At 40.6% G+C, this 24721-nt stretch overlaps 1 protein-coding gene across 15 annotated transcripts in view; it reads right to left on the bottom strand.

Annotated features, from left to right (window-relative positions):
* Positions 1 to 23671, bottom strand: part of CDK5RAP1 (CDK5RAP1 mitochondrial tRNA methylthiotransferase) — a 32712-nt gene extending 9041 nt beyond the window's left edge. For 2 of the 15 annotated variants that reach the window (XR_013992290.1, XM_081034168.1), the window contains exons 1-14: positions 22250 to 22381; positions 21777 to 22061; positions 21066 to 21274; positions 18976 to 19306; positions 16836 to 16939; positions 16303 to 16337; positions 15151 to 15251; positions 13052 to 13262; positions 11526 to 11646; positions 7210 to 7440; positions 6873 to 6970; positions 5848 to 5903; positions 4651 to 4781; positions 1681 to 1830 (exon numbers count right to left, since the gene is read on the bottom strand). Coding sequence is in view for 9 of the 15 variants with exons in the window: in XM_081034168.1 (XP_080890294.1) it covers positions 1681 to 1830; positions 4651 to 4781; positions 5848 to 5903; positions 6873 to 6970; positions 7210 to 7440; positions 11526 to 11646; positions 13052 to 13262; positions 15151 to 15251; positions 16303 to 16337; positions 16836 to 16939; positions 18976 to 19285 (1548 nt within the window). In the remaining 6 variants the exon portion in view is untranslated. Of the gene's footprint in view, positions 1 to 1680; positions 1831 to 4650; positions 4782 to 5847; positions 5904 to 6872; positions 6971 to 7209; positions 7441 to 11525; positions 11647 to 13051; positions 13263 to 15150; positions 15252 to 16302; positions 16338 to 16835; positions 16940 to 18975; positions 19307 to 19422; positions 19614 to 20410; positions 20662 to 21065; positions 21275 to 21776; positions 22062 to 22249 lie in introns of those variants that run through there. The other 13 variants (XR_013992291.1, XM_081034164.1, XR_013992289.1 and 10 more) reach the window with 9 other exon arrangements.
* Between the last annotated feature and the right edge of the window lie 1050 nt (positions 23672 to 24721).

Raw genomic sequence — 24721 nt, 5'->3', positions numbered from 1 at the left:
ATCATATCAATAGATGCAGAAAAAACATTCGACAAAACCCAGAATCCATTTATACTAAAAACTCTCAGCAAAGTGGGAATAGAAGGACTCTACCTCAACATAATAGAGGCCATATATGATAAACCGACAGCTAACATCACACTCAATGGTTCCTCAAGATCAGGAACAAGACGAGGATGCCCACTTTCACTACTTTTATTACACAGAGTACTGGAAGTCCTAGCCACAGCAATCAGACAAGAAAAAGACATGTAAATGTACAGATCTCCAGAATCACAGCTGACACCCTACATTATAAAGCATTTAGTGAGGCAAACACTCTGGAATATTTCACCAGCTCAGCATCACCACCAACATCCACTGCTGGATCAGATCACAGGAAAATTCCTAACCCAAGTTGAATTGATCAGGTTTCCTCTCTTAGAAATTTCAATTGGGGCTGGGAGACAAAATTTTGGTCTGTGAACAGCTGGAACTATAGCATGTAAACAGAAGAACTATAAGACTGCCATATTCTGCCACACAGATGAAGAAGCAGGAAAGGCTGGTCTGAGGAGAGACAAGCACGTCTGAGCCTCAAGGGCTTCCCAGGCTGCACAGAGTCCCTTCTAGATACCTGGCAATATCCTGCTTTGGGGCTCCATAAGATACCCCTAGAGGTTTATACCAAAAACAAAACAAAACAAAAACCCTCTTTTTGGCTTAGGCTGAATGGCTTGAACACATTTCCCACTATTACTCAGTACCAGAGAGTCCTAACAAACACAAATACCAGGCAATTGGTGGCTTTGATGCTGCCATAGTCTACAATATGGAGCAGGACTCTCCTTTCCCAAACCAGGACTGGGAAGAAGTCACAGAAAGGGCCTGTCTCTCTCCTTCCCCTCCTTTCCACAGGCTGCAGCATGCAGCTTCACAAAAGGTTAGGTTCCCAAACTCACCCTTATCCCATCCATTTAGTACTCTCTCTAAATGATGGCTAGGTTCCCAGACTTGACCACAGAAGCCTACAGGAACCACTAACATCCAGAAATGCAGTAAATTTCTAAGAAAGTGTGATTTTAAAAAGGATTAAAGACAAACGATAAAATTGATACTAAAAATATACATATGATACTGCTTCCAGAAAGATGGAGCAGACATATTTTTCCCTAATTCTTTCACTAAGTACAGAAATATCCTTCAGGAGTAAACAGGGCAATCAAGATATTCTACGATGAAGGAAGAAAAAGACAATCTACTGCCAGAGTGTCTAAAGAAAGTTCTCTGAACAGAAAGGAAATAATAAAAGAAGGAACCATGGAAAATGAGAACGGGAAAAAAAAACACGAAGATATGATTATCTACATAGAAAATCCCAAGGAAATTGCCAAAAAACCTCCTAGAACTATTAAGTGAATTCAGCAAGGTCACGGGATACAAGATAAACATACAAAACTCAATTATTTCTATGTAATAGCAATGAACACATGGACACCCGAAATTAGAAACACAACAGCAATTACAACCCTATTAAAAAAAACACTCAGAATACTTAAATCTAACAAAACTTGTACTGGATCTGTACGCTGAAAACTACAAAAACTAATAAAAGAAATCAAAGATCTAAATAAAAGGAGACATATTTTGTTGTAAAAAACAAAAAACAAACACAATATATGTATATACATATGGTCTCACCCCCTCCACAAGCACCAGCTGGGTACGACCCACAAAGGTCTTATTGGCTTTTGTCGCTTCTTCTCGGAAGACGGTGATAAGTTCCTCCAAACGCCTTAACTTTACCTCTTGTGGGACATCGTCCTTCAGCCTGTGGTATGCCCGTGTCTTCTATAAAAAAAAGAAGTACAAATTGGTAGTTACAAAATAGTCATGGGGATGAAGGGTATAGCATAAGGAATATAGTCAGTAATATTGTAATAACTATATATGGTATCAGATGGGTACTAGATTTATTGGGGTGATCACTTCGTAAGTTATACAAATGTCTAATCACTGTTATACACCTGAAACTAATATACTATTGTATATCAACTGTAATTGAAAAATAAAACAATTATTTTAAAAAAATAAACAAAGAAATGTTAGTTTAAGTTTATTGGTTTAGGTAGGACAGACATGTCTTTCGAGTTATTGATATTAAATATAATGTTTGTATTTTACATGGGTTTACAAAAATAAGTTCATGTTATCTCTTACAAAATTTGTCATCAGGAAAATAACTTGGAATAATTGACTTTGATGTCTTATATAGTTTTCATGGGTAATCTAAATGTAATTATTAAGGATTAATAAATTAAATAGATATAAGTAGGAAAAAAAAGAAAGAGAGAGAGAGACAGAGAGGTTGCCAAGGCCTTGTAGAATCCATTCTTGAAGCACAGAGCAGGACAATGGTCATTGCCCCCTGCAAGTTGCAGATATGTACAGCAAACCCAACCCATGCCATAAGGGTTCTCTAGCTCTGGAAGCCTTCTAAAAGAAAAAGGTAACTCTGCAGTTGAGTCACTGTTTTTTTGCAAGGGTTAAATTCTAAATTTAGCACATAAAAATCATAGACTCCAAATTGTTGTTAAGATTTTTATAGGGTACAAATGTAACCTTTATCCTTAGGATACCCTAAGGCTATAGCCTTTATCTTAAGGATAAAGGTTACACTTGAACATATACTAAATAACTCATGTACTAAATTATTCAGCCACACAGTTTATAAAGTCACAAGATGCAAAGCAACCTAAATGTTTATCAATAGGTAACTAGTAAAACAAATTATGGTTTATTTACATAACGAAAAATTACACAGCTGTTAAAAAGAATGAGATAGCTTTATATATACTGATATGATTGCTCTCCCAAATATACTTTTAACAGAAATAAGGTACACATGAACATGTATAATTTTGGTATAGAAAGAATATATATAAATATGTTTATAAATACATGAACTATCTCTGGAACGTTGCAGAAAAAATTTGTAAGAGTGGGCGTCAAGGAAGGAGCTGAAGAACTAAGCAACCTGAGAAGAAGGAAGAACTACTTCTCACTGCATATGATTTTGACCTTTTGAGTTTTATACCATGAGCATGTATCATCTAGTCCAAAAAAAAAGAAAAAGAAAACTAAAACTAATCCTTGAAAAGCCTTTACATCATCCAAAACCACAGTATGCATATATACATTTATATATTTTCCTATGTACATGAGCTCATAATACAGTTGGACACCCACTACGCTTGACAGAAGTATGGAATAAGAGAAAAACCAAAACACCAAAGTCTGGATATTCAAATCAGTCTGCCTTTGAGAGAATGACCAAATCCACAGAGGAAAATGAGAATGGGTAGAGAATCCTAAAACAGAATTCCCTCACAGGGTTTGCTCGATTCTGTCTTATTATTAACAACAACTTACCTCTATTGTACACTTACATCATGAAGCACTGTTCTAAATGCTTTATACATATTATCCTATTTAATCATCAAAACTACCTGAGGTTGGTACTAATCTTATCCCCCATTTCACAGATGAAGAAACAAAGGACATTTCCCAAGGTCACATAGTTATTAAGTGAGCGGAGCAATTTAAGTGCTTGCTCTCATCTACTAAGCTACTTGATAAGTCTCTATAACCTTAACTCTAACCAAGTAATTAAATCCCAAAGTAAACACTCGTATTCAATGCCCATAGGATATGCTTCCACAACACACTGAAAACCCATTTCCCAAATCTAGCATTATAAGAATTTCTCTTGCATGTTTGTGTTGTCCATGGAAAAGAAGCAAAACGGAACCCAACAGCTCCTCTGAAACTTCATCCCTGAAAATAATTCTGTAAGAGACATGAACATACACACTCGCCCACTTACACTGCAGTAGGCTACACTGCAGAACACTAGGCAGTGGGCTTTAAAGACATGAATTGCTTGAATGACAGCTGCTGAGTTAGCAGTGGCTAAAGTCCTGGGTTCATTCATTCATCAGTCAGCTTTCCTGAGTCCATGGCCAGAGAGGCTCCTCAGCCTCCAGCCCAAACACAAGGCAAGCTGCCCCCAACGTGACTACAGGGATGAGAAATGACCCAGGCAATTCATCCCTACCACCAAGAAAACGGCAGCAGACTAGGATGATCCCCTCTGCAGGAAATACATATGAATTACTCTCCGTATGCTCATCTCCTGCTGCATCTTCCACCTGGGAATCTGTATTACAGGAGAAACTCTAAAGTGAGTTTCAGTGAGTTCACTTGGCCTAGAAAACTAGAAACTAGAAATGGCTGAGGATGGCTGGGAGAGTGACAAGGGGTGTCTGTAAAACAAATCACTCTGCATGTTGAGAAACAATTTTAGGTTTTTCGTAAAGACAATAATGCCCCTCCCTCCACATTCAAATTCTAAACAACCTAATTTAAAATATTCTAATAAAGAGAAAATATTGGCATAGTTAATTATTTTTCATCTCCAATAGCTGAAGTGTGTAAAATAATAGACAGGTTGATCAGAGAAAATAAAGAAACGAATGGTAAGGTCCTTGTGGCTTCCCAAAGACTGCCTTGCTGCCACTTTTGCTTCCCAGTTACCTTCGGTCGATAAACCGGTCAGGAACGATGTCATTCTCAGCACAGAAGTAGCTCCTCCCCCATCCCAGCACTCACCTGTCTCATACTGTAGGAAAAGAGGAAGCCCATGTTGTACTGAACTTCCTGAAGCAAAGACACCGTCTGGAGGTGATCTTCCTCCGTCTCACCACAAAAGCCAGCAATGAAATCACTGCTCAGGCTGACACCTATGACACACAATAAGGACAAAGAACAGTAATCACTGCCGCTTACTTTCAAGAGAAGCGTTTGCCACTTGTGGGCTACAGAGGTAGGCACAGCAATTGAGGCCTTTTCTGTAGCTACTCAGCCTATGTGCAAGTGTGACAGAATTGTCACTACAGCGCAAGGAGGATGTGCCTGCTTTTCTACAGTGTTCCCATCCCAGAGCCTGGCTTCTCAGTCTACATTCCCCTCAGCACTAGAAAAGGGATTTCCACTGCAAATGTGGGATTCAGGGACACGGAAGGAGTCCACATGTTCCAAACGGTCCTGCTTTCACTGGTGAAAATCTTGCAGTGTCCCATACAAATATACTTTTGAAGTTAGTTTAACACAAGATAGTAACAATAACTACTAGTTACTGAATACTTACTAAGTGCTATACTTTACTATCTAACTTATTTAATTATCCCAATAATCCAACAAGGTGAGTACTATTAGCTGTATTTTATGGATGAGGAAACTACAGCCCAGAGTACCTCCACATTGTCCTGCTCCATCAAAATGAAAGTATTTGGGCACAATAAAAGTTATAATTAGAAATTTGGAAAATGTGTAGACATCGTCAACCAACTCTAAACTAAGAGACTACAGAGTGATTTTATTAGAAGAAAAGGAAAAAAAAAGAGCATAGGTTATAATAAATAAGAAACAAATTACCTCTAAGTACACATTTTTAAAGATATCAATTGCCCCCAAATGAGAACTAATTTAGACTATCTGAAACTTCGCCAGCTAATGAAAAAATACAAGGTCTCTCCCATATGTTCACAAACACAAAAACTATTGAAAAAGAATCTCTTTAGCCTTGAGGCCTCAAGCTGATCCACACCTCTGAGTATTTCTAGCAAGACCAAGACATTAAAAAAAATCAGGAAAAAGTGAAAAGAGAGAAAGAGACAGAAATGAAGAGAAGCAAAAGAAGTATAAAGGTGACACAAGGTATTGCCACAGGTGTTGCCTGTATCTGACCAAGAAGACTGTGGTCACTGGTAGAGTAACGTACTCAGTGAATGCATTTCTTTAATGTACCTGGAATAAACTCTCTGATATGATGGATTAACTCCACATAAGCTTCTCTTGAATAGCTACAATAAAGAACAAAAAGAAAAGGCTTAGGTGAACCAATCTTCTTTAAACGAATGCTATAAAAAGATAATACTATGAATTACCACGTCATTGCTTCTCACCCACACAAGACAGTACAAGAGCAGGTTAAAATACCTGAAAGATCACTTATGATTCAAATCCTGTACTGTAACCTAATCTAGGGCCATGAATTTTTAGTTCAAGGGCATAAATTATTTTAAATAGCCTTTTGTATTTAACTAATATATCAACACAGATTAAGCATTTAAGAGGATCTCTAAAACTCTTGCCAATGCCAAAAACAAGGCAAAACACTAGGTCCATATAGCTTGCCATCTGTCACATTCTCCTTCCAGTCTTATCTCTGCAATATTTACTATTCCCAAAGTAAGTGAACACATAGAGCTACACTTAAATTCCAAGACCTAAAAATCTTTAATGTTAAAAGCTAAAGGACTGGGGCAGCTGGATGGCTCAGCTGGTTAGAGTGTGAGCTCTTAATAAGGTTGCCGGTTCAGTTCCCACATGGGATGATGGGCTGCGCCCCCAGCAACTAAGATTGAAAATAGCGACTGAACTTGGAGCTGAACTGCACCCTCCACAACTAGATTGAAGGACAACAACTTGGAGTGGATGGGCCCTGGAAAAACACACTGTTCCCCTAATATCCTTCCCCCCCCAAAAAAAATCACGAGATTTAAAAAAAAAAAGCTAAAGGATTAATATCTCAGAATATGCCACACAGTAGATGCTTAATAAAAAAACATGCTAAACGAATAAAATCTAGTCCTTAGTCTATACTTATAGAGTGAACAAAAGCAAATTACAATGTCCAGGAGTTCAATCACACAATAAATATTTACTGAGCAGCTACTATGTGCCACACACATGCTAGGTTCTTAAACACTGTTTTGTCCTTAAGGAAATATGGAAAGGTACAGGAAACCCCCTCCCCAACCAAGTCTGACCCCCTCCGCATGGCCTCCAATACACGGCTGCTCCCACTCTGGGCTGGTAGATGGATCTGTTTACAGATATTGTCTCTCTCATGAATCAGCTGCAGAACCTGATCAAAAAGAATACATTAAATGTCATCAAAGTCTCACCATAGAATCTTGCATCAAGGAATACCACCCCCACTGTTCTCCACCAAGGTTAATTTTCAAGTAATTATGATGTTAATTAAACCAAACACATGAATTAACCAAATCCTTTACTTTTGCCCAAACCATCCTCTGTCTATCCCAGACAGACATGCTTGAGTATACTGTTATCAGTTTGGCACAATTAACTATTGATACTCACCTCATCAGGAAAGTCTTTGGGGTGGGGAGAGGTGAACCGGATCCTCATTTCAGGATCTATTCTGGAGACCCGATCCAGAAGGTGAGCAAAACGAAGGCCCCCCTGCTTGGTTTTATAGTTGGTGGAGAAGCCACGGCTGAGGTTGGTGGACACTGCATTGTTGAACTGGACTTCTGAATTGTCCCGAAAACTATTAACATTCTGACCAAGTAGTGTCACTTCTTTCAGCCCCTGAAAAGAGGAAAAAATATTGGAAGCAATTTAAACACTAGTTTGGTAGCTTCATACCAAATCACTAATTAAAATTAGCCTGAACCTACCAAGAACCATCCATAAACGTGTTCTGTCTTTACCTAATAATTTCATGCTTGGGCATCTTGTTGTAAAGAACTTCAAAATAAAACCTACATAAATGTTAATCTTCAAAACATTTTTTAGAGCAGCAAAAAACTGGATGCAAACTCAGTGTTCAGTAATGGTTAATTTATAACACCATCAATCAAATTAGGAAAACATTCTATCAGGTGATTGTTATATAATCATCACCTATGAAGTATTCTTGCCAAAAATATTTAGCCTAAATCGAATGAAGCTTTTACACCTAACTTCCAGTTTACCAGAATTCAGGGGAACAGTTTAAATGAGGAAGCAATCAAACAAATCCAGACATGTCTAATCTCTTCAAAATGTACATGCATCATTTAAAGCAAACAACAACAAAAAAAGCGAAAGAGCTGTTTTAGATTAAGAGATTGAAGAAATATAACAAATATAACAAATGAAACTACACAAATCTTGACTGGATCTTGGTTTGAAAATTCAAACAGCAATAAGATATTTGATGTGAGCGGCCGACCAATGACCAGCGACCGACTGCCTCATCCGGGTGGAGCGCAAGGCTCATAAAACCAGCATGGGCCGGGGAGCTGTGTCCTACACAACTAGACTGAGAAACAGTGGCTTGAACCAGGAGGGTGGGGGGGTGAAGGGAATGAAGGCAAAAAAAAAAAAAAAAAAAAAGATATTTGGGGACAATAAATTTTGAATATGGATTGCATATTAGATAATATTAATTAATTGTTAAGTTTCCTACATGTGATTATGTACAATATATTATAGTTAAGAAAGGAAAATTTCTTATTCTGAGAAGATGCATACTGAAGTATCCAGGGTTAAGTGGCCTGATGTCTACAAATTACTTTCAGAAGGTTCAGAAAAAAATGAAGATATAGACATATAAAACATGACAAAATGTTAATAAATGTGTTTATTGTACCATTGTTTCAACTTGTATTGTGTGAAAATTTACAAATTTTCAGAAAGAAAAAGAATGGTTACTATAAAGACCATTTTTTGTAACTTGACTTTGACATCAGAGAAATTATAATAGTACAAAGAATTCCCATATAGTCTTTGCCCAACATTCACTGATCATTAACATTGTGCCCCACTTATCATTCACATTCACACATTCATATATGCACTCTCTCCACATACACATGCAAGCACACATTTTTATGAGCCATCTGAGAATAAGCTGCAAACATCATACTCTTTACCCCTAAATATGTCAGTATATATTTCCTAAAAATAAGAACATTGTCCTGTATAATCACAGGACAATTATCAAAATCAGAAATATTGATACAGTACTATTATCTAATCCAACATTCCATAAATCAAATTTTTATCAATTGTCCAAAATAATGTCCTTTATAACTTTTTTTAAATCTTTTTCTTTAATGGCATGTCTAGGAATTTATCTTATGGAAATAACCATGAACATGGACAAATATGAATGCAGAGACTGGTTTATTCAAACACAGCACTGTTTTAACAGGGGAGCAATTAAAAGCAATCTGAAAGCTGTTGTCCTATCAGTAAATCACAGTGTATCCATGGCAAAAAAAGGCCTCACAGCTACAAAAACAAAGCTAAAAGCTGTTAAGACATGGGAAAATGCTCAACGATTATTAAAGACAGGATACAAAATTGCTTAGACAGTGAGATCACAACTACAAAAACTTTTTCTGTAACTTCTTTTTTGCCTGATCGGAATCCCATTCCAGGACATTGTTAAACATTTAATCCTCATGACTCTAATCTCCATAAAGACTATTTTTACAAATTGTAACATAATGTTAATTTTAAAAAAGAAAGGGTACATCAAATATAATGTGGATCCTGGATTGGATCCTGAAAAAGAAAAAAAGACATTAGTGGGGAAATTGGCAAAATCAAAATAAAGTCTGAAGTTCGTTAATAGTAATATACCAATGTTAATCTTTTAGTTTTGACAAATGCACCAAAGTTAAGATGCAAATTATTTAGAGGTAACTCTATCTCTGCAACTTTTGTGTAAGTTTAAAGTTATTCCAAAACAGAAAGTTTATTTTTTTTTAAAAGGCAGGATATAAAACTAAGTAATACACACACACATATAAAAGACATAGCAACCAAATGCAGAAGAGTTACCAGAAAACTGGAAAAATTTGAATATGGGTAGACTAGGATTGAGATATTTAGTAATTTTTGTTAATCTTGTTAGAATTAATTTTTGAAAGGATAATTATTGAAAATATCCTTAATTTTCAGAGATGCATAATTACTTAAGGGTGAAATGTCCTGCTATACTTTGAAATACTTTATCAACAAAAATAGATAAAGCAAATATGGCAAAAATTTAACAATTATCAAATTTAAGTGATTATTAGCTGGGGAAGAGGGGTCATAATACTATTCTCTTTTCTGTGCATTTAAATTTTAAAAGATAATAAAGAGGCTTAAAAAAGGCTGTTTACTTAAACAACTTCCAGTCAGTAACCATTGCTTGAATGAATAAACAACATTCTGTTAAAGGACCAATACTGTGCATTCTTTGCAACTGTAGTCTAAAAATCTAAATGAAAGAAACACCTTTTAAAAAGTTATTTTATAAACAAAATAAATAAGTCACTAACAGATACGTTAAAACAGTGTAGAATCTTAATTTTTCAAAAGTCAACACTTTCAATTCACGAAGATTCACTTTAATGTTATTAAGTTCCTTCTTTTATATGCAAATGCCTTAGAAAGGTTAGGGAGTTTTTTGTCATCACCTCAATTTACTTAAACAGAATGTCTCCATGCTGAAGGAGTGACTTTTGGTACTGTGGGGGAGCTGGAAGGGGAGAGGAAGGAGACAACTTTAGACCAGGAAGCACTTGGAGAGGTAGGGTGTGGAGAATACCTCACAGTATCTGTGAGCAGCCAGAGACCAAATCAGAAAACTAAGAATCTGGGGATGGGAGGAGAAAAAAGGCAAACTGCTGACCAAGAACTAGAGCAAGGGTTAGCGAGCCTCTTACAGTTCCTGAGCCAAGCAAGAAAAGGAAGACTCTCGTGGAAGAAAAGTTCCATATTCCCACCTACTGCCCTATTCTGCAGGGCTGGAAGATTCAGGCCTAGGGCTAGGGAGAGACTTCCTAAAGCAGGGGTGTCCAAACTTTTTTCAACGTTTTTCACCAAGGGCCATATGTGGTAAAATACACAAACAGTCGGGCCACTCACTCGAGGTGAAGTATATATTGCCTCACCTGGTTTATTTAAGTAAACTAAATATATTTTTGGAATTTGCTATGGGCCAATTAACAATGGATCATGGGCCACAGTTGGCCCACCCACGGGCCGCAGTTTGGACATCCCTGTCCTAAAGGGTTGAGGGACTAGCTCCCAATAGAAGGAAGACAGCAGATATCTCCTCTGGCCTATGATCTGTTTCACTACCCTAATCTGTTCTCTGTCCCTCAACTAGTGAGCTAGCCCAGTGGTAAAATGAAAAAGAGATGTGGGAGATTTCCCAAGAATGGACAGAGTAATAAGTAATTCGCTGAAAAATTACTACGGGCCAGGTAGTTTAAAAACATTTCAACTACCATATCCTTCCAACAGCAATCCTTCCATTAACCTGGCAAGGTAGATATTGTTTTACCCTCTTTCATAGGTGGGGAAACTGTGTTTTAAAGAAGGTAGTTAAATGGCCGGTGCCAAAGCGGGCACCAAACCAGAGAGAATGGTGGAGCCAGAATTCATACTCAATCATATGATTCTAAACTCATGCTCTCTCCATTCTACTGTGCTTCCTCCTACGCACACTTCACAGAGGATCTGCCTATAACTTGTGAGCTGCAAACCAAAGATGTACACCCAGGTACTGCTTTCTGGCCAAGGATGGTTCTAAGCTTGTACAGTTAGAGATCGCACAGGCTGCAAAACCAGAACGTTGTCCTCATCCTCCCACAAAGAGTCTCAGTAAGAAAGCCTGGAGGACTTTTCACCTGCTCAGAAAGCTTCCTCACTTCCTCTAGAATGGAGGCAACAGGCCGACTCCTCTCCCGGCCACGCGTGAAAGGAACAATGCAGTAGCTGCACATGTTGTCACAGCCTCGCATAATAGACCTGGGGAGAAAAGCACCAGAACTTAGTAACAGGATGTCTTGGTCCAACCCAAGGAGCAGATCACAGTTCTCTTGGCAACATGCTAACACTGGACCAGTCTGAGATCTAAGAAGCATGAAGGCAGACAGTTTTTTCTCTTTAAACACTAGTATCTGACCCCAGCATGTAAACCAAACCGTAACTGGTGGATGACAGTGGTTACCCTGAGGGACCAGGGCTGAAGGAATGGGGTGTAGACATACCACACCTGGGCTCTCTACTGTTTATATTTATATACTGTTTGAACTTTTCACATCTAGACCAGAAAAAGAAATAAATATTGTAAAGTATGTATAAAGAGCTAAGATCTCAGATTTAAAACACAGGAATCTGCATTTCTCACTTCTGGTCCAAATACTAGGTATCTAAGTTAAATTCCTTTCTTTCATTTGCATCCTGTATATGAAAGCTTCAATTTATCTTAAGGAAATAATTATGGACAGATATGTATCAAAGATATTCACTGAAGAATTGTTAAATAAAAGTTGTCTATTATCTAATACTCTGAACAACAGAGTATTGGCTAGCCATTAAAATGATAGAGGTTGGAAAACTTTTTCTGTAAAATACCAGAAAGTACGTATTTTAAGCTTTGCAGACCATGCCATCTCTGTCACAACTACTCAACTCTCCTATTTTAGTGGTGAAAGCAGACACAGACAATATGTATGTAAAGAAATGGACATGGCTGTATTTTAATAAAACTTTTATTTACTAAAAAAGGCAGTAGGCCAATTTGCCAATCGCAAATTTAATGTCATAAGAAATAGTCACCATTTTAAATAAGGTTATAAAAAAAAGTACACCAAGAGCCAATTTTTATGAACACAAACACAAAGCATACACACATAAGCACAAAGCAAAGGACAGCAATGATATACATCAAAATGATAACAGTGGTAATTATTAGGTGGTGGGGTATAGGCAATTAATACTTTCTTCTTTATGTATTTTTATCTTTTCCACATATTCTTCAATAAATACAAACTATTTTGTCACCAGATCTTTATTTTTTTTAACTTAAAAGATCAGGGGAGGGGAAAAGAAGAATCAGGAAAGCCCAAGATATTCTCTTAAGTGAAAAAATAAGAGTGTAGAAGGGAAGGTAGGAAAGACCCCATTTTATGTATATGAATGCATATGCACAAAACAATTCTCAAAGGACTGTACAAGAAACTACTAACACAGCTGCCTCTCCACAGAGGTGGCTTAGGAGACTGTAGATGACAGGTGTGAGGGAGTCTTAAATATCATTTTTTGTCTTTTGTACTATATGCATTATTAATTTTTTAATGTAATAAAATTAACATGTTATTTTAAAAATGAGAAAAGAGAAGTACTCCCTGTCTCTTGATCAGTGACTCACACGAAAGCAGAAGAAGCACTGGGGTTCGTCTGGACTGGCATGACATCTGCATAGGTCTCATCCAAAGACAGCAGCACGTTGGCAGCTTGCTGGCCTGACTCGGCCACAGCCAGCAGCCGAGGAAGGTCCCGATAGGCATCTGGACCAGCCAAAATATCCACCATTTTTTCCCTATTGAGGATCTCTTCCTTCAGTCTCTCAGCCATACAACCTGGGAGGGAAATGAAAGCACCAGTTCCCAAATTCATTTGGTCTCATGGCTTCTCAGTACACATTGTCTCCAGCTGGATCAAAGACCAAGACATAGAAACTTCTCTAAGAGTTTAGCATCATCCCTCCAATTTGCCCAACACTTCCATAGCACTGGAACATGCATCTTCCTATACGAGAAAACCACTGGAAAAGGGCTCAAGAGCAATTCAATTAAACGCCCGGAAAAAATTAAACCATCCAAAAACCTCTCTAGACATAAACCACCTTTTTTTTCCACTGAAAATTACTTGTTACTACAAATAAAAAATATTTTATTTCAGGAACTTATTTTTTAAAATAAAACTTACTTATATATAACTGCACTTATACTCTTTATCCCTCTTCTTGCCCATAATACTTGGTAAAACCTATTAGAAATGAGTTTACCATCCATGCTGGCATTTTCCATATCCTAAAAAACCACTGCTATCAAATTAATAATAAGGCTATCAAATTAATAAAAAGTCCATTTTATTACAAACACCCTTTGAAAACATCTGTTTAAGGACTATTCTTGGCTGTACCCCCCTGTTCATAGCAGCGTCATTCACAGCAGCCAAAAGGTGGAAGCCACCCAAGTGTCCGTCAATGGATGTGGTATACACATACAATGGAATATTATTCAGCCTTAAGGAGGAAGGAAATTCTGACACAAGCTCCAACATGCATGAACCCGAGGACACTATGCCAAATGAAATAAGCCAGACACAAAAGGACACATACTGTGTGACTCCACTTACACAAGGTAGCCAGAGCAGTCAAATTCATACTGAGAAAGGAGAGTAGTGGCTGCCCAGGGGTACAGGGAAGAGAACAGGGAGTTACTGTGTAATGGGTACAGAATTTCAGCTGGGGAAGATGGAAAGGTTCTGGAGATGGATGGCGGTGATGGTTGCACAACAATGTAAATGTACTTAATGCCACTGAGCTGTACGTTTGGAAAGGGTTAAAAGGGGGCAGGGGTGGTAGGGATTAAAATGGTTAATTTTATATTATATATTTTACCATTTAAAAAAACCATTTTGGAGATTTCTGAAATTCCTAACCAATATATACCCAGGGACTTCTATAATGAAGGAACTCAAATGGAACAAAACGTTTCAGCTAATCCTTCCATCTTCCTGTATCACTTAGTACATTAATCTGTGTAACAGGATATGGTTCAACTGTGTTTTAACCCATCATCAAGAGGAATTCATTTATTCTATACTGGATACAGTCTTAAGGTTTTTAAGGTGAAATACAGTAATCAAATTCTGGAAACAAGAGGGTACAGAATATTTGTTTTTGAAATACGATTCCTAGTTATCTAGATCAAGCTGTCCAATAAACCCTTCTATGATGATGGAAATGCTCTTTATCTGTGTTGCTCAAACTGGTAGCCACTCGTCAAGTGTGGCTACTGAGCAGTCACTATGCAGCTAGTGAGACTGAAGAAGTAAATTTTTAATATTATTTAAGTTTAATTAAACTGAAATGACCATGTGTGCCTACTGGCTACCATCCTGGTCAGTGCAGATGTAGACTGTCACTTGGGTATGCTTCAGGAGTCACGGTGAAACGTGCCTGCGCTGTAAATGTATGCCGCGCCCTCAGACCCCAAACTCTCTGCTGTCCATAACTCTGCGCCCCCAAGAGCCACGTGAGACTCCAGGATGGACGACTTTCTGTACTTATTACTTCAAGGCACTATAAAAAGCCCTTTTATGAGCTTTATCTCATTTAATCCTACAGCCTCTAACATTAAGTATAAAATGTAAGATTTCTTCTTGAAGGGACTCCCTAGCACATAAAGCTACAAGGAGCCCAAGTCTCAAAACTCCCAAAATCTGCAAATTACCGGATACCTAGAATTCCAATCTTCAGAGGCCCTCGGGAGCGGGGCCGTTTTGTCTTCAGGACTTTAAGCTGATGTAAACGATTCCAGATGGTCTGTTCAGCCTTTTCCCTACAGAGAACAAAAAGACATAGACCTGAATCTGCAAATCAATTACAAAGCAATCTAAAAAAGTAGGACAATGAAGGAAATAAAAACAACCCTCAACACTTTAAATGAATATCTACCCTTTAGGCTTAGGGAAGGCAGGCAGGGAGTCAACTGAAGAAGCCCCACTTGCTGTAAGTCCTCATTCCCAGAATGACGCCCTCCTTCCTGCACATCCAAGTCCTAACAAGCCTTTAAGCCACACAAAAACAACATCCTTCACAAAGCCTTCCCCAGCTCCTCTCTGTTGGAGTTTATCCTGCTTCCTTTTAACTACCCTATCACTTGAACTATTCCTCTCCCCGTACTTAGTAATTTTCCCTTTTCATTGTTTGATTTTTTTTTTTTTAACCTAGTGCCTTCCACCAGATGTTAGGGCTATTTGGGCATCTATCTTAGTTCCTATATCAAATGAGGCTCCCTGAAGCCAGGCTCCATGAAGGGTTCATTTCTGAATCTCCGAAAGCACCTAGTTCAGTGTCTGGCAGCAGAGACCCTCAGAACAAAAAATGTTGGATTGATTACTTGGTAGTATAGCCCACTGAGGAAACAGACATAATATGACTTATACATAGAAACAAAGTGACAAACGGTACATTCACCTCTGATGAATGCCACCGATCTCTGTTCAGAAGAAGTCTGTCCCCCAGCCACTGACTGTCGTCTAGCCCTTACGATGTGAACTGCGTCATAAAAATGTGCCATGAGCTACAAGAAAAACCTTAGGAAAAGTTGGGTGACTCAGCACACGCTCAGTTTCCTCATCTATAAAATGGGTTTGATAATAGCACCTGCCTCATAGAGTTGTTGTGAGAGTTACTTAGTATAGTGCCCAGCAGGACCTGACAAACAGTACGTGCTCAGAAAATGTCCACCAGTTCTCTCATTACTGTCTCCACTGCTAGAAAATTGCCAATCCACTGGCTCATGTCCACAGGTAGGCCAGCCTGGCACTGTTAACTCTGGCATTATTATATACGATACATTCACTCTCTGGATAAGGACAAGTTCCCACCTGATAGAACAAGTGACAAGGAGAATCACATCAGCCTGAGTGGAGAGCAAGGAAAAAAAAGAAAATTATGATCTTTGAAATGAGCCTTGTAGAATCACTGCCACGCCCCTCCCCTTTTTTTTCATTGTGGAAAAACATACATGACATTTACCATTTTACCCAATTGTAAGTGTACAGTTCCGTAGCATTAAATATATTCACATTGTTGTGCAACCATCACCACCATCAATCTTCCAGTACTATTTCATCTTCCCCAACTAAAACTCTGTGCCCACTAAACACTAACCCCCATTCTCCCTCTCCTTGCAGGCCATTTTTAACTCAGTCCCTTGCCTGAAGGTGAGCAAGCACCACCATAAAAGTTTCAAAAATAACTGGAACAAATGTACACTTCAGTCCTGTGCTACACACTTTACTCAAAGGAACTCACTCTCACCAGGCCATAGCCCGTTCCTGAAACTGCATCTGCGAACTGGCACAAACGCAGTCTCGCCCAGGCTCAGGAAACATGGGGAAACAGGAAATGTGTGTACCTCTTGGAGGTTATTGGTCCGTAAGTAGCCACTTTTCTGTAAGACGGACCAGGCTATCTCTGTGTCATTCACATTCATCTGGCAGCCATAGGTCTCAAGGTACACTGCAAAGAGAGGGGAATTCCATATAGGCAGGAAAAAAGGAACCACATGTCTCCAAAGGTCTCCTTCCCAAATGCTCCGGAAACACTTGACCCAACTGGTTATCCACGAAATCCCCTGCTGCATCAATTCTAAGACACTGTTAACTGCCACATGTACCACAAAATTAACGAGAGCTTTTCAGAACAAAAGGAATACTACATTATGTACACACATCAATTATAAGCTGTATCACTAAAAACATGGGGGAAATATGCACCTAAGAAATCAAGAAAATATGGCTGTACAAACAATTAGAAAAGGGGAGACTAGCTGACAGCACTGATTATCAATCCAGGGGAAAAATAAATTTAAAGCAATATGTTATACTCCTTCTCAAAATGAGGTTCTCCAGCCTCTGGAGGTAGCGCAGTGACCAGAAGGCCATAAAGCCACAAAACAAAAACAGGCAACTTCCTACAGTAACTTCAAACATCTTAAATGAAAGCAAGCTTGGTTATAATGACGTAAAACATACTTTACAAAGTTTTAAGAACATCAATTTCACATCTGGGCAAGCTCCTTCAAACTAAATTCCTGTATCAACTCCTGCTCCCACCAGCACACTTTAATTCACAAATAGAGTTAAAAACTGAATGACAAAGAATCATATGAAAAGCAATAAAAAATAGCAGTAATTTGGAGGGGAGAGAGAGGGAGGTCAGGATTTTTTTTAAACCTTCCTTCACTCATTGTCCTTGTCTAAAAAAAAACCAGCAATATTTAGAGAACCAGCAATATTCAGTCAGAGAGGGACTGAATGACACAAATTATAAAGGACTGCAAAATACCTAGCAGGAGTCACAAGGTGTACATACTCCATGATTTACTAATTCAACTCCTAGAAATTTATTCTGAAAAAGAAATTTAACAAAGCAAAATTTCTATCTATCTATATCTATATCCCTCTCTATACATAGAGATAGACATGAGACATTTATAGTATTTTTTATAACAAAAAGTTTTGAAACAACCTAATGTCCAACTATAGGGGACAAATTGGAAAACATCATGGTACAGCACAACGTGATATTTTGTACCTATTTTTAAAACTGTAATTACAGGATGTGAGGGAGATCTGACCACGACATGTCACCCCACGGATCACCAGGACTGACTGGGGTGATTTGGCTGGCTAGGTGGTGTCCCCTTCCTCCCTCACAGCGCCATGTGAGTCCTTCCCAAGGCTGCATGCTGGGTAGAGAAGGACAACTTTCCTCTGGAGGGAAGGACCAGAGGGGAGGATGGAGGGGAGGATCAGAGGACCATTCTTCGGTCAAGGGTATATGAGTAGCTGTGTTCCCCTGATAGAACCTCCAAAGAAGAACTTAAGGCCCATTTGTAGAAGAACAAAGGGTAGTCAAGCTTCCAAGACCCCAGACACATCCAAATGAGATGCTGCATGTAGCAGTCTGCCTTTCTTTTGATAATGCAATAAAAAAAAAAAAACATTTTTTTTAAATTTTAAAGACTGTAGTATTTGGAAAAATCTTAAATGACAATAGCAAGTTACAAATAATTTTCACCATATGATTGCAACCAAATCTTTAAGAACTCCAAAGGAAATAGTTTTTGAAACATGGCAAAGGGGGAAATGTCTGATTATCCCTTAATGTCTCTTCAAACATTTTCTTAAGGCATTTAACTGATCACATAATGTTTCTAAGAACACCTCTGCCTAAACATACAGAGTGAATTTCTACATCACCAATTGTGAAAGCTGCCTTATAACTTAACACAATCTAAAAATCAGAACAGAAATTATAGGGTTTCCAAAGGTAACCAAAGGATTCTACCCCGTCACGTGTACCAATACTCTTAGGTTTCTTTATTCGACTGTCAGTTGGTAAAGTTTGCTAATTCCATAACCTGGCAGCCTTCCCACAATGTTAACCCTCCAAAGCCAGGTCTGTAATAAAAAAACAGTTAAGAGTCAGGCCATAGATGCTGAAAAAGGGCAAAGCAGAACGCCCAAAGAGAGAAAAAAAGGAAAACCAACCTTTTTTCTGCCTTCCTAAAAGTTCATCCACTGTGAGATAGGGGGGTGAGTCCTCCACATCTGGAGAAGACAGCTTCTCTTGAGGAACTGCAGCACTTCTTAAAAAATGCTGAAAAGTCGGTCCAGTGGCCAGCCTGGAACTGAAATCCTTCTGAACTCCATCCTCCTGCTGTCCCTCTGCACTGGGACATGTAGCACCGGAGAAACTGCTGTGTGTCCTGCAGGTCCTGAGCAGCAGCCAAGACACAGAGGCCAAGGGCCCCCACCTCAGACTCCTCTGTGTTCGGAGGATACATTGCAAATGATTCATGGTACTAACACAGCCCAAAGTCTGCAAAAGAATGAGACATCACCAGCATTTATTGAATGCTATGTACAGGGCACTGTTCTAAGCCCTTCAAGTGTATTAATACATTTAATTCTCACAAAAACCCAAGAAAAAAATACCTTTAATAACATTATCCCTGTTTTACAGGTGAAAAAACTGAGGCAACTTGCCCAAGTCCACACAAAGGAGTGCCAGAGATAAGATGCAAAGTTCGGCAGTCTGTTTTCAAAACACAGGCATGGTAGAGATAAGAAGCCCTGACAAAATAAAGTAGCATCTTGTGCCAGAACAGTTCCAAGGGCATTAAGTATATTAACTTATTAATCTTCAAAGCAATCCTGAGTAACATAGGCAACAGACACTATCACTATCCCTTTCAGAGAGGAGGAAATAGACACAGAGCAGCCGAGGAACTCACCTAATCCCCCACAGCTAGTAAGCAGCAGAGCTTGTCACCTTGCTACACTGCCTCCCAAAACTATGACAACCACTTACTATCTGAGGGCATCTTCCTTTGAATTCCTTCAAAAGGAAAGTATCTAACACAGGACACCATATACCTGATCAGTGACTCCCTTCAAGAGTCTCAAATTAGTGCCTTCAAACTTCCCACCCATGGCTGGGTGAATGGAAAATGACACAACTTTTACAGAGGGCAATTTGCCACTTTTCATCAAAATTACACACACACACATACAAATCCTTTGACCAAGCAGTTCCATTCCTAGGTATTTATCCTACAGATACACTCTTACATGTGAAAAGTGACGTATGTATAAGAATATTTTTTGCCGCCGTGTTTCCAATAGCAAAGAAATGAAAGAGCTATATCATCAATAGGGTACTCGTTACCTAAGTCATGGTACATCCATACAATGGAACAAGATGCAACTATCAGAAAGTGAGACTGAATCTATACGATACCAGTAAAAGCAAAGAAGCAAAGAGGTAGATACTACCTATATATATGTGAATCTGTACAGGAAGGCAGAAATATTAATGTACATGATTTGTAAGAGCACATAACATCTCTAGAATGCATAAGAAACAGTGGTTGCCTCCCGGAAGGAACCGAGGTGACTCAAAGTAGAAGAGATAGAGACATACTTTCCACCACATGTGCTCCTTCATAGACCTCACATCCCGGGCCGAACTGCCTCACTCCAGCCATTCAAGACATCTTTGCACTGATCTTCACGAGTTTTCCCGGCTTTTGCTCATGCTGTTTTCGCTACTGATTCGGCCAACTCCTATGCTGCTTTTTAGATCTCTGCTGCCTCCTGGAAGCCTGTCCAAGCCACCAACTCCCAAGTCTAGGCGGGGGTCCTCCTCTGGGTTCTCAAACGCTCCCTGTAACTCTATCACAAGAGTCATTATACTTCGCTGTTACTTACTACTTACACTTTTGCCATTCCTTATTATAAGCTAGGAGGTCTCTGAACGCAGGACACAAATCTCATTCATATCCACCTCCTGAGCAGCTCCCATTCTAGTACCCGGCTCGTGGCAGGTGCGGTACATGTCAAGTGAGCAGAGGTGGCCCGTGACCTCTCTAAGCTGCTCACCTCCTGTATCTGTCACTAGCACTTTCGACAGGAGCAATGCTAACCTACTTTCCAGTGTCAGAGAACAGCAGACGTTTAGTGTGAGTTCTAAAGTCACCCATTTCTGCCCCTTACTTGTGTGACCTTGGGCAAGCCCAATTCCTGCCTCTGAGCTGCCAATTCCCCAGCTGCAAAATAAGGATAAAAGTCGTACCTACCTCGCAGAGATGTTGTGAGAATTAAAGAAGATATTAAAAACCCCGATTGGGGGCTAGCCCAGTGGCTCAGGCGGTTAGAGCTCTATGCTCCTAACTCCGAAGACTGCTGGTTCGATTCCCACATGGGCCAGTGGGCTCTCCACCACAAGGTTGTCAGTTCAATTCCTCGAGTCCTGCAAGGGAGGGATGGTGGGCTCTGCCCCCTGCAACTAAGATTGAACACGGCACCTTGAGCTGAGCTGCCGCTGAGCTCCCGGATGGCTCAGTTGGTTGGAGCGTGTCCTCTCAACCACAAGGTTGCCGGTTCGACTCCTGCTAGGGATGGTGGGGCTGTGGCCCCTGCAACTAGAAAATGGCAACTGGAGCTGGAGCTGAGCTGCGCCCTCCACAACTAAGATTGAAAGGCCAACAACTTAACTTGGAAAAAAGTCCTGGAAGGACACACTGTTCCCCAATAAACTCCTGCTCCCCTTCCCCAATAAAAAAAAAAAAAAAACAAAAAACCCGATCGGTACACAGCAAGTTTTCCGTTGACGTCACATCCGCCGCCCACCCCCGACCCCCCAGCTCAGGGGGGGCCAGGACACTGTGGTTACAACCCCCGAGTTAGAATCGGACACAGGTGCTCACTGGCCAGGTCCCTACCTTTGGGCACCAGAGCTTGGGGAGTTTCTGTTTCGTCGGGGGTGAAATAAGGATAATAGTACCTACCTCTACGTCGGTTGTGAGGATCAAATGTGACAATGCAAATATGTGCACAGCACAATGTACGGGCCTCGTGGGAGCTCAGAAATTGGGGGCTGTTGGCAATCACCACGAGACAACAGCCTCTTCTCAATAGAAATCAACATCAACAGTGAAGCACCCCGACCGTTGTATTGGCTAGTTACACTGGATCGCCGTATTTAACGGTCACAGCAACGCGGTGAGGCAGATTCTGCCGTCATCCCCACTTCACAGGTGATGAAGCTGAGGCTCGGGGTGAAGACAGGGGACCTGCCCAAGGTCACAAGCGAGTAGGCAGAGGGACGCGAACTCCACCAGTCTGACTCCACGGTCCGCCCGGGAACCACGGCGCCATCCTCCCCGTGAACACCGTGCATTTCCGGGCCTCCGCCGCCCCTCCTGCCTCCGGCACGGGCCTGGGCAGGTGCGCAGGCACCTCCACCCCGCGCGCGGCTCACCTTCCGAAACCCGAGTGTCCCGCATCCCGCAGTGACAGCGCCGCTCAAACGACCCAGCTCTCCTCTCAGCGATCCGCAGCGGCGCCCGCGCACAGAAGCGCGACTTCCGGTCCGCCGCTACTTCCGTCCGGGTGGATCCAACGGAAGTGCCTCCTCTGTAGGGTTCGGGGGAGTCCAGGCTCCCCGGCTTTTGGAAAACCTCCAACCGCTCAAGGAACCGACGCCCTGTATCCTGCAGGTGACAACTGAGCGCTTGAAACGTGGTGGGTGAGTGCGAGTTAAATGTGCAATACACACCGGATGTCGAAGAAACAATGCAAAATGGCTCATCAATAATTTTTATATTGATTACGTAGTGAAGTAATATTTGGGGTGTATTGAATTAAGTGAATCTATTATTTAAACTAATTTCACCTGTTTCTTTTTACTTTTTAACGTGGCTACTGGGAAGGTTTAAATTACATAGGGTGGCTCCCATTCTATTTCACATTCTATTGGACAGCGCTGCGCTATGGGTTAAAGACTCCCGGATTCACATCTCCAGCCCGGACTCCCTCCGGAGTTACAGATCCATACGTAGTTCTGCTGCCTAAGCGGCACCTCCGCTTGGGTGTCCAATGACCATCTCTAACTGAATACAGAACTCTTCGTTTCCACACACCCGTCCTCACCCAAAACCTCCTCCTGCCCAGTCTGACCCATCTCAGTAAACGACCCAAGCATCCTCTCAGTGGCACTTTGAGAAACTGGGAGTCGTTTTTGTTCCCTGCCCCTCAATTTCCACACTCGATCTGTCAGCGAGTCCTGTCATCTCTATCTCCAAAATGTCTCCAATCTGTCCACTTTCCCATTTTCCCATTCTTCCCATGCCACCACCAGCTCAGAAATGATTGCAATAGCCTGCTAACTGGTCTCCTCACTGCTGTCCTTGCCCCTTTCTCCTACAGATTATTTCCCACACAGCTGAAGAGAGTGTGTTTTTTTGAACTCAGATCACATCACTCCTCTGCTGAAAACTCCCAGTGCCTTACCATTGCCTTTGCAATAAAATCCAGATTTCTTACTATGTCCTAGGACCTGCATAATCTGGCCTATGCTTACTTGTACTTCTCCAATCACTTACTTCTTCCTACTTGCTTCTAGCATGTGCTCTCTACTTGACTACACTGCAACCACGTCATTTTATTTTACTCCTTCAATGCCCCAACCATGTTTATCTCAAAACCTTTGTACTTGCTATTCTCTCTCTGGAATGTTCCCCCAAATTGTTTCATGGCTGGCCCCTTCTCATTCCTCATGTCTCAGCTTCAATATCATCTCTGCAGAGAGGCCTCTCTGACCATCCCATATAAACTGCTCCCATCACTATTTCATCATTTTCTTCACAATACTTGTCACTGTGTAGAATAATAGCATGGTGTGGTTTTTTTTTATTTGTCATTGCCTATTCCCAGACTCTTAGCTCCTTGCAAGCAGGGACACATTCTGTCTTGTTCACTGCAATATCCCCAGGCTCTAGTCCAGAGTCTGGCTCATAGAAGGGCTTAATAAATATTTGTTGAATGAATAAAGGATGGCTTTAAGTCTTCATTTGGGTTCCACAGAAGCAGACCCTGAGATACCGATTTGAGTGCACATAGTTGATCTCAGGAAGCACTCATGGAGTAGTCAGGGAATGAGACAGGGAAGGGGAGACAGCCTGTAAAGAGTATGTTATCAAGCCAGTTACCATGATGGGTATCTGGGTCTTAATTCTGTTGGGGAGCTCTGGGAAACAATGTAAAACACATACCTCAGGATTATTTCACCTAAGGGAAGAAGAAGCGGGGGTAGTTATATACTAGCAGTCGTGGAAAGATGTCCCTACATGTGTGGACTCCTCAGTGCTTCTGTGCCACCTGTGCATGGAGGTCGGTGGTTGGGAGAAAGCCCTCTGTCAATAAGATGCTGACACTGGCCCGCACTCTGAATTCGTAAGGCTATGGGGGCGCTGACAGCCCCTGCTGCAACTGACCTCTTTGGCTCCTCATTAAAAGTCTGTGACGTTATTATTGGCCCATTTTACAGGCAGGAACACTGAAAACACAAAAGGTAGTCAGTCATGTGCTGAAGCTTACACTAGTGCACGGCAGAGCTGGTATCTACCCACAGGCCAGTTCGATCCCAAAGCACTGTTCTTACCAGTGACTGAGTAATTCAAGGTCAGACTGGTTGGGTTCCCATCGAGGCTCTGATGCTTACCATGATAGCCATGGCCAAGTTCGTTACCCCTGCTGACTCCCAGTTTCTTTGCATAAAAAGTGGCTGCTGTGTGGAGAATACACTGCATTGGAGGTAGGAGGGCATGGAAAGAAATCAGGAGAGCATTTAGGAGGCTGTGGCAGTTGTCCAGAGATGGTGGAGTCCTGGACCTTTGTGGTGTCTTGGGGCAGTGAGGACGATGGAAACAAACCCAGATTTCAGGAGTTTGAG

This window comes from Rhinolophus hipposideros (genome assembly GCF_964194185.1).
Source record: "Rhinolophus hipposideros genome assembly, chromosome: 22".
In the NCBI taxonomy this organism is placed as follows: Eukaryota; Metazoa; Chordata; class Mammalia; order Chiroptera; family Rhinolophidae; genus Rhinolophus; species Rhinolophus hipposideros.
Note: the sequence above shows the minus strand (reverse complement) of the source record. Positions and strands in the feature narration are given on the sequence as shown.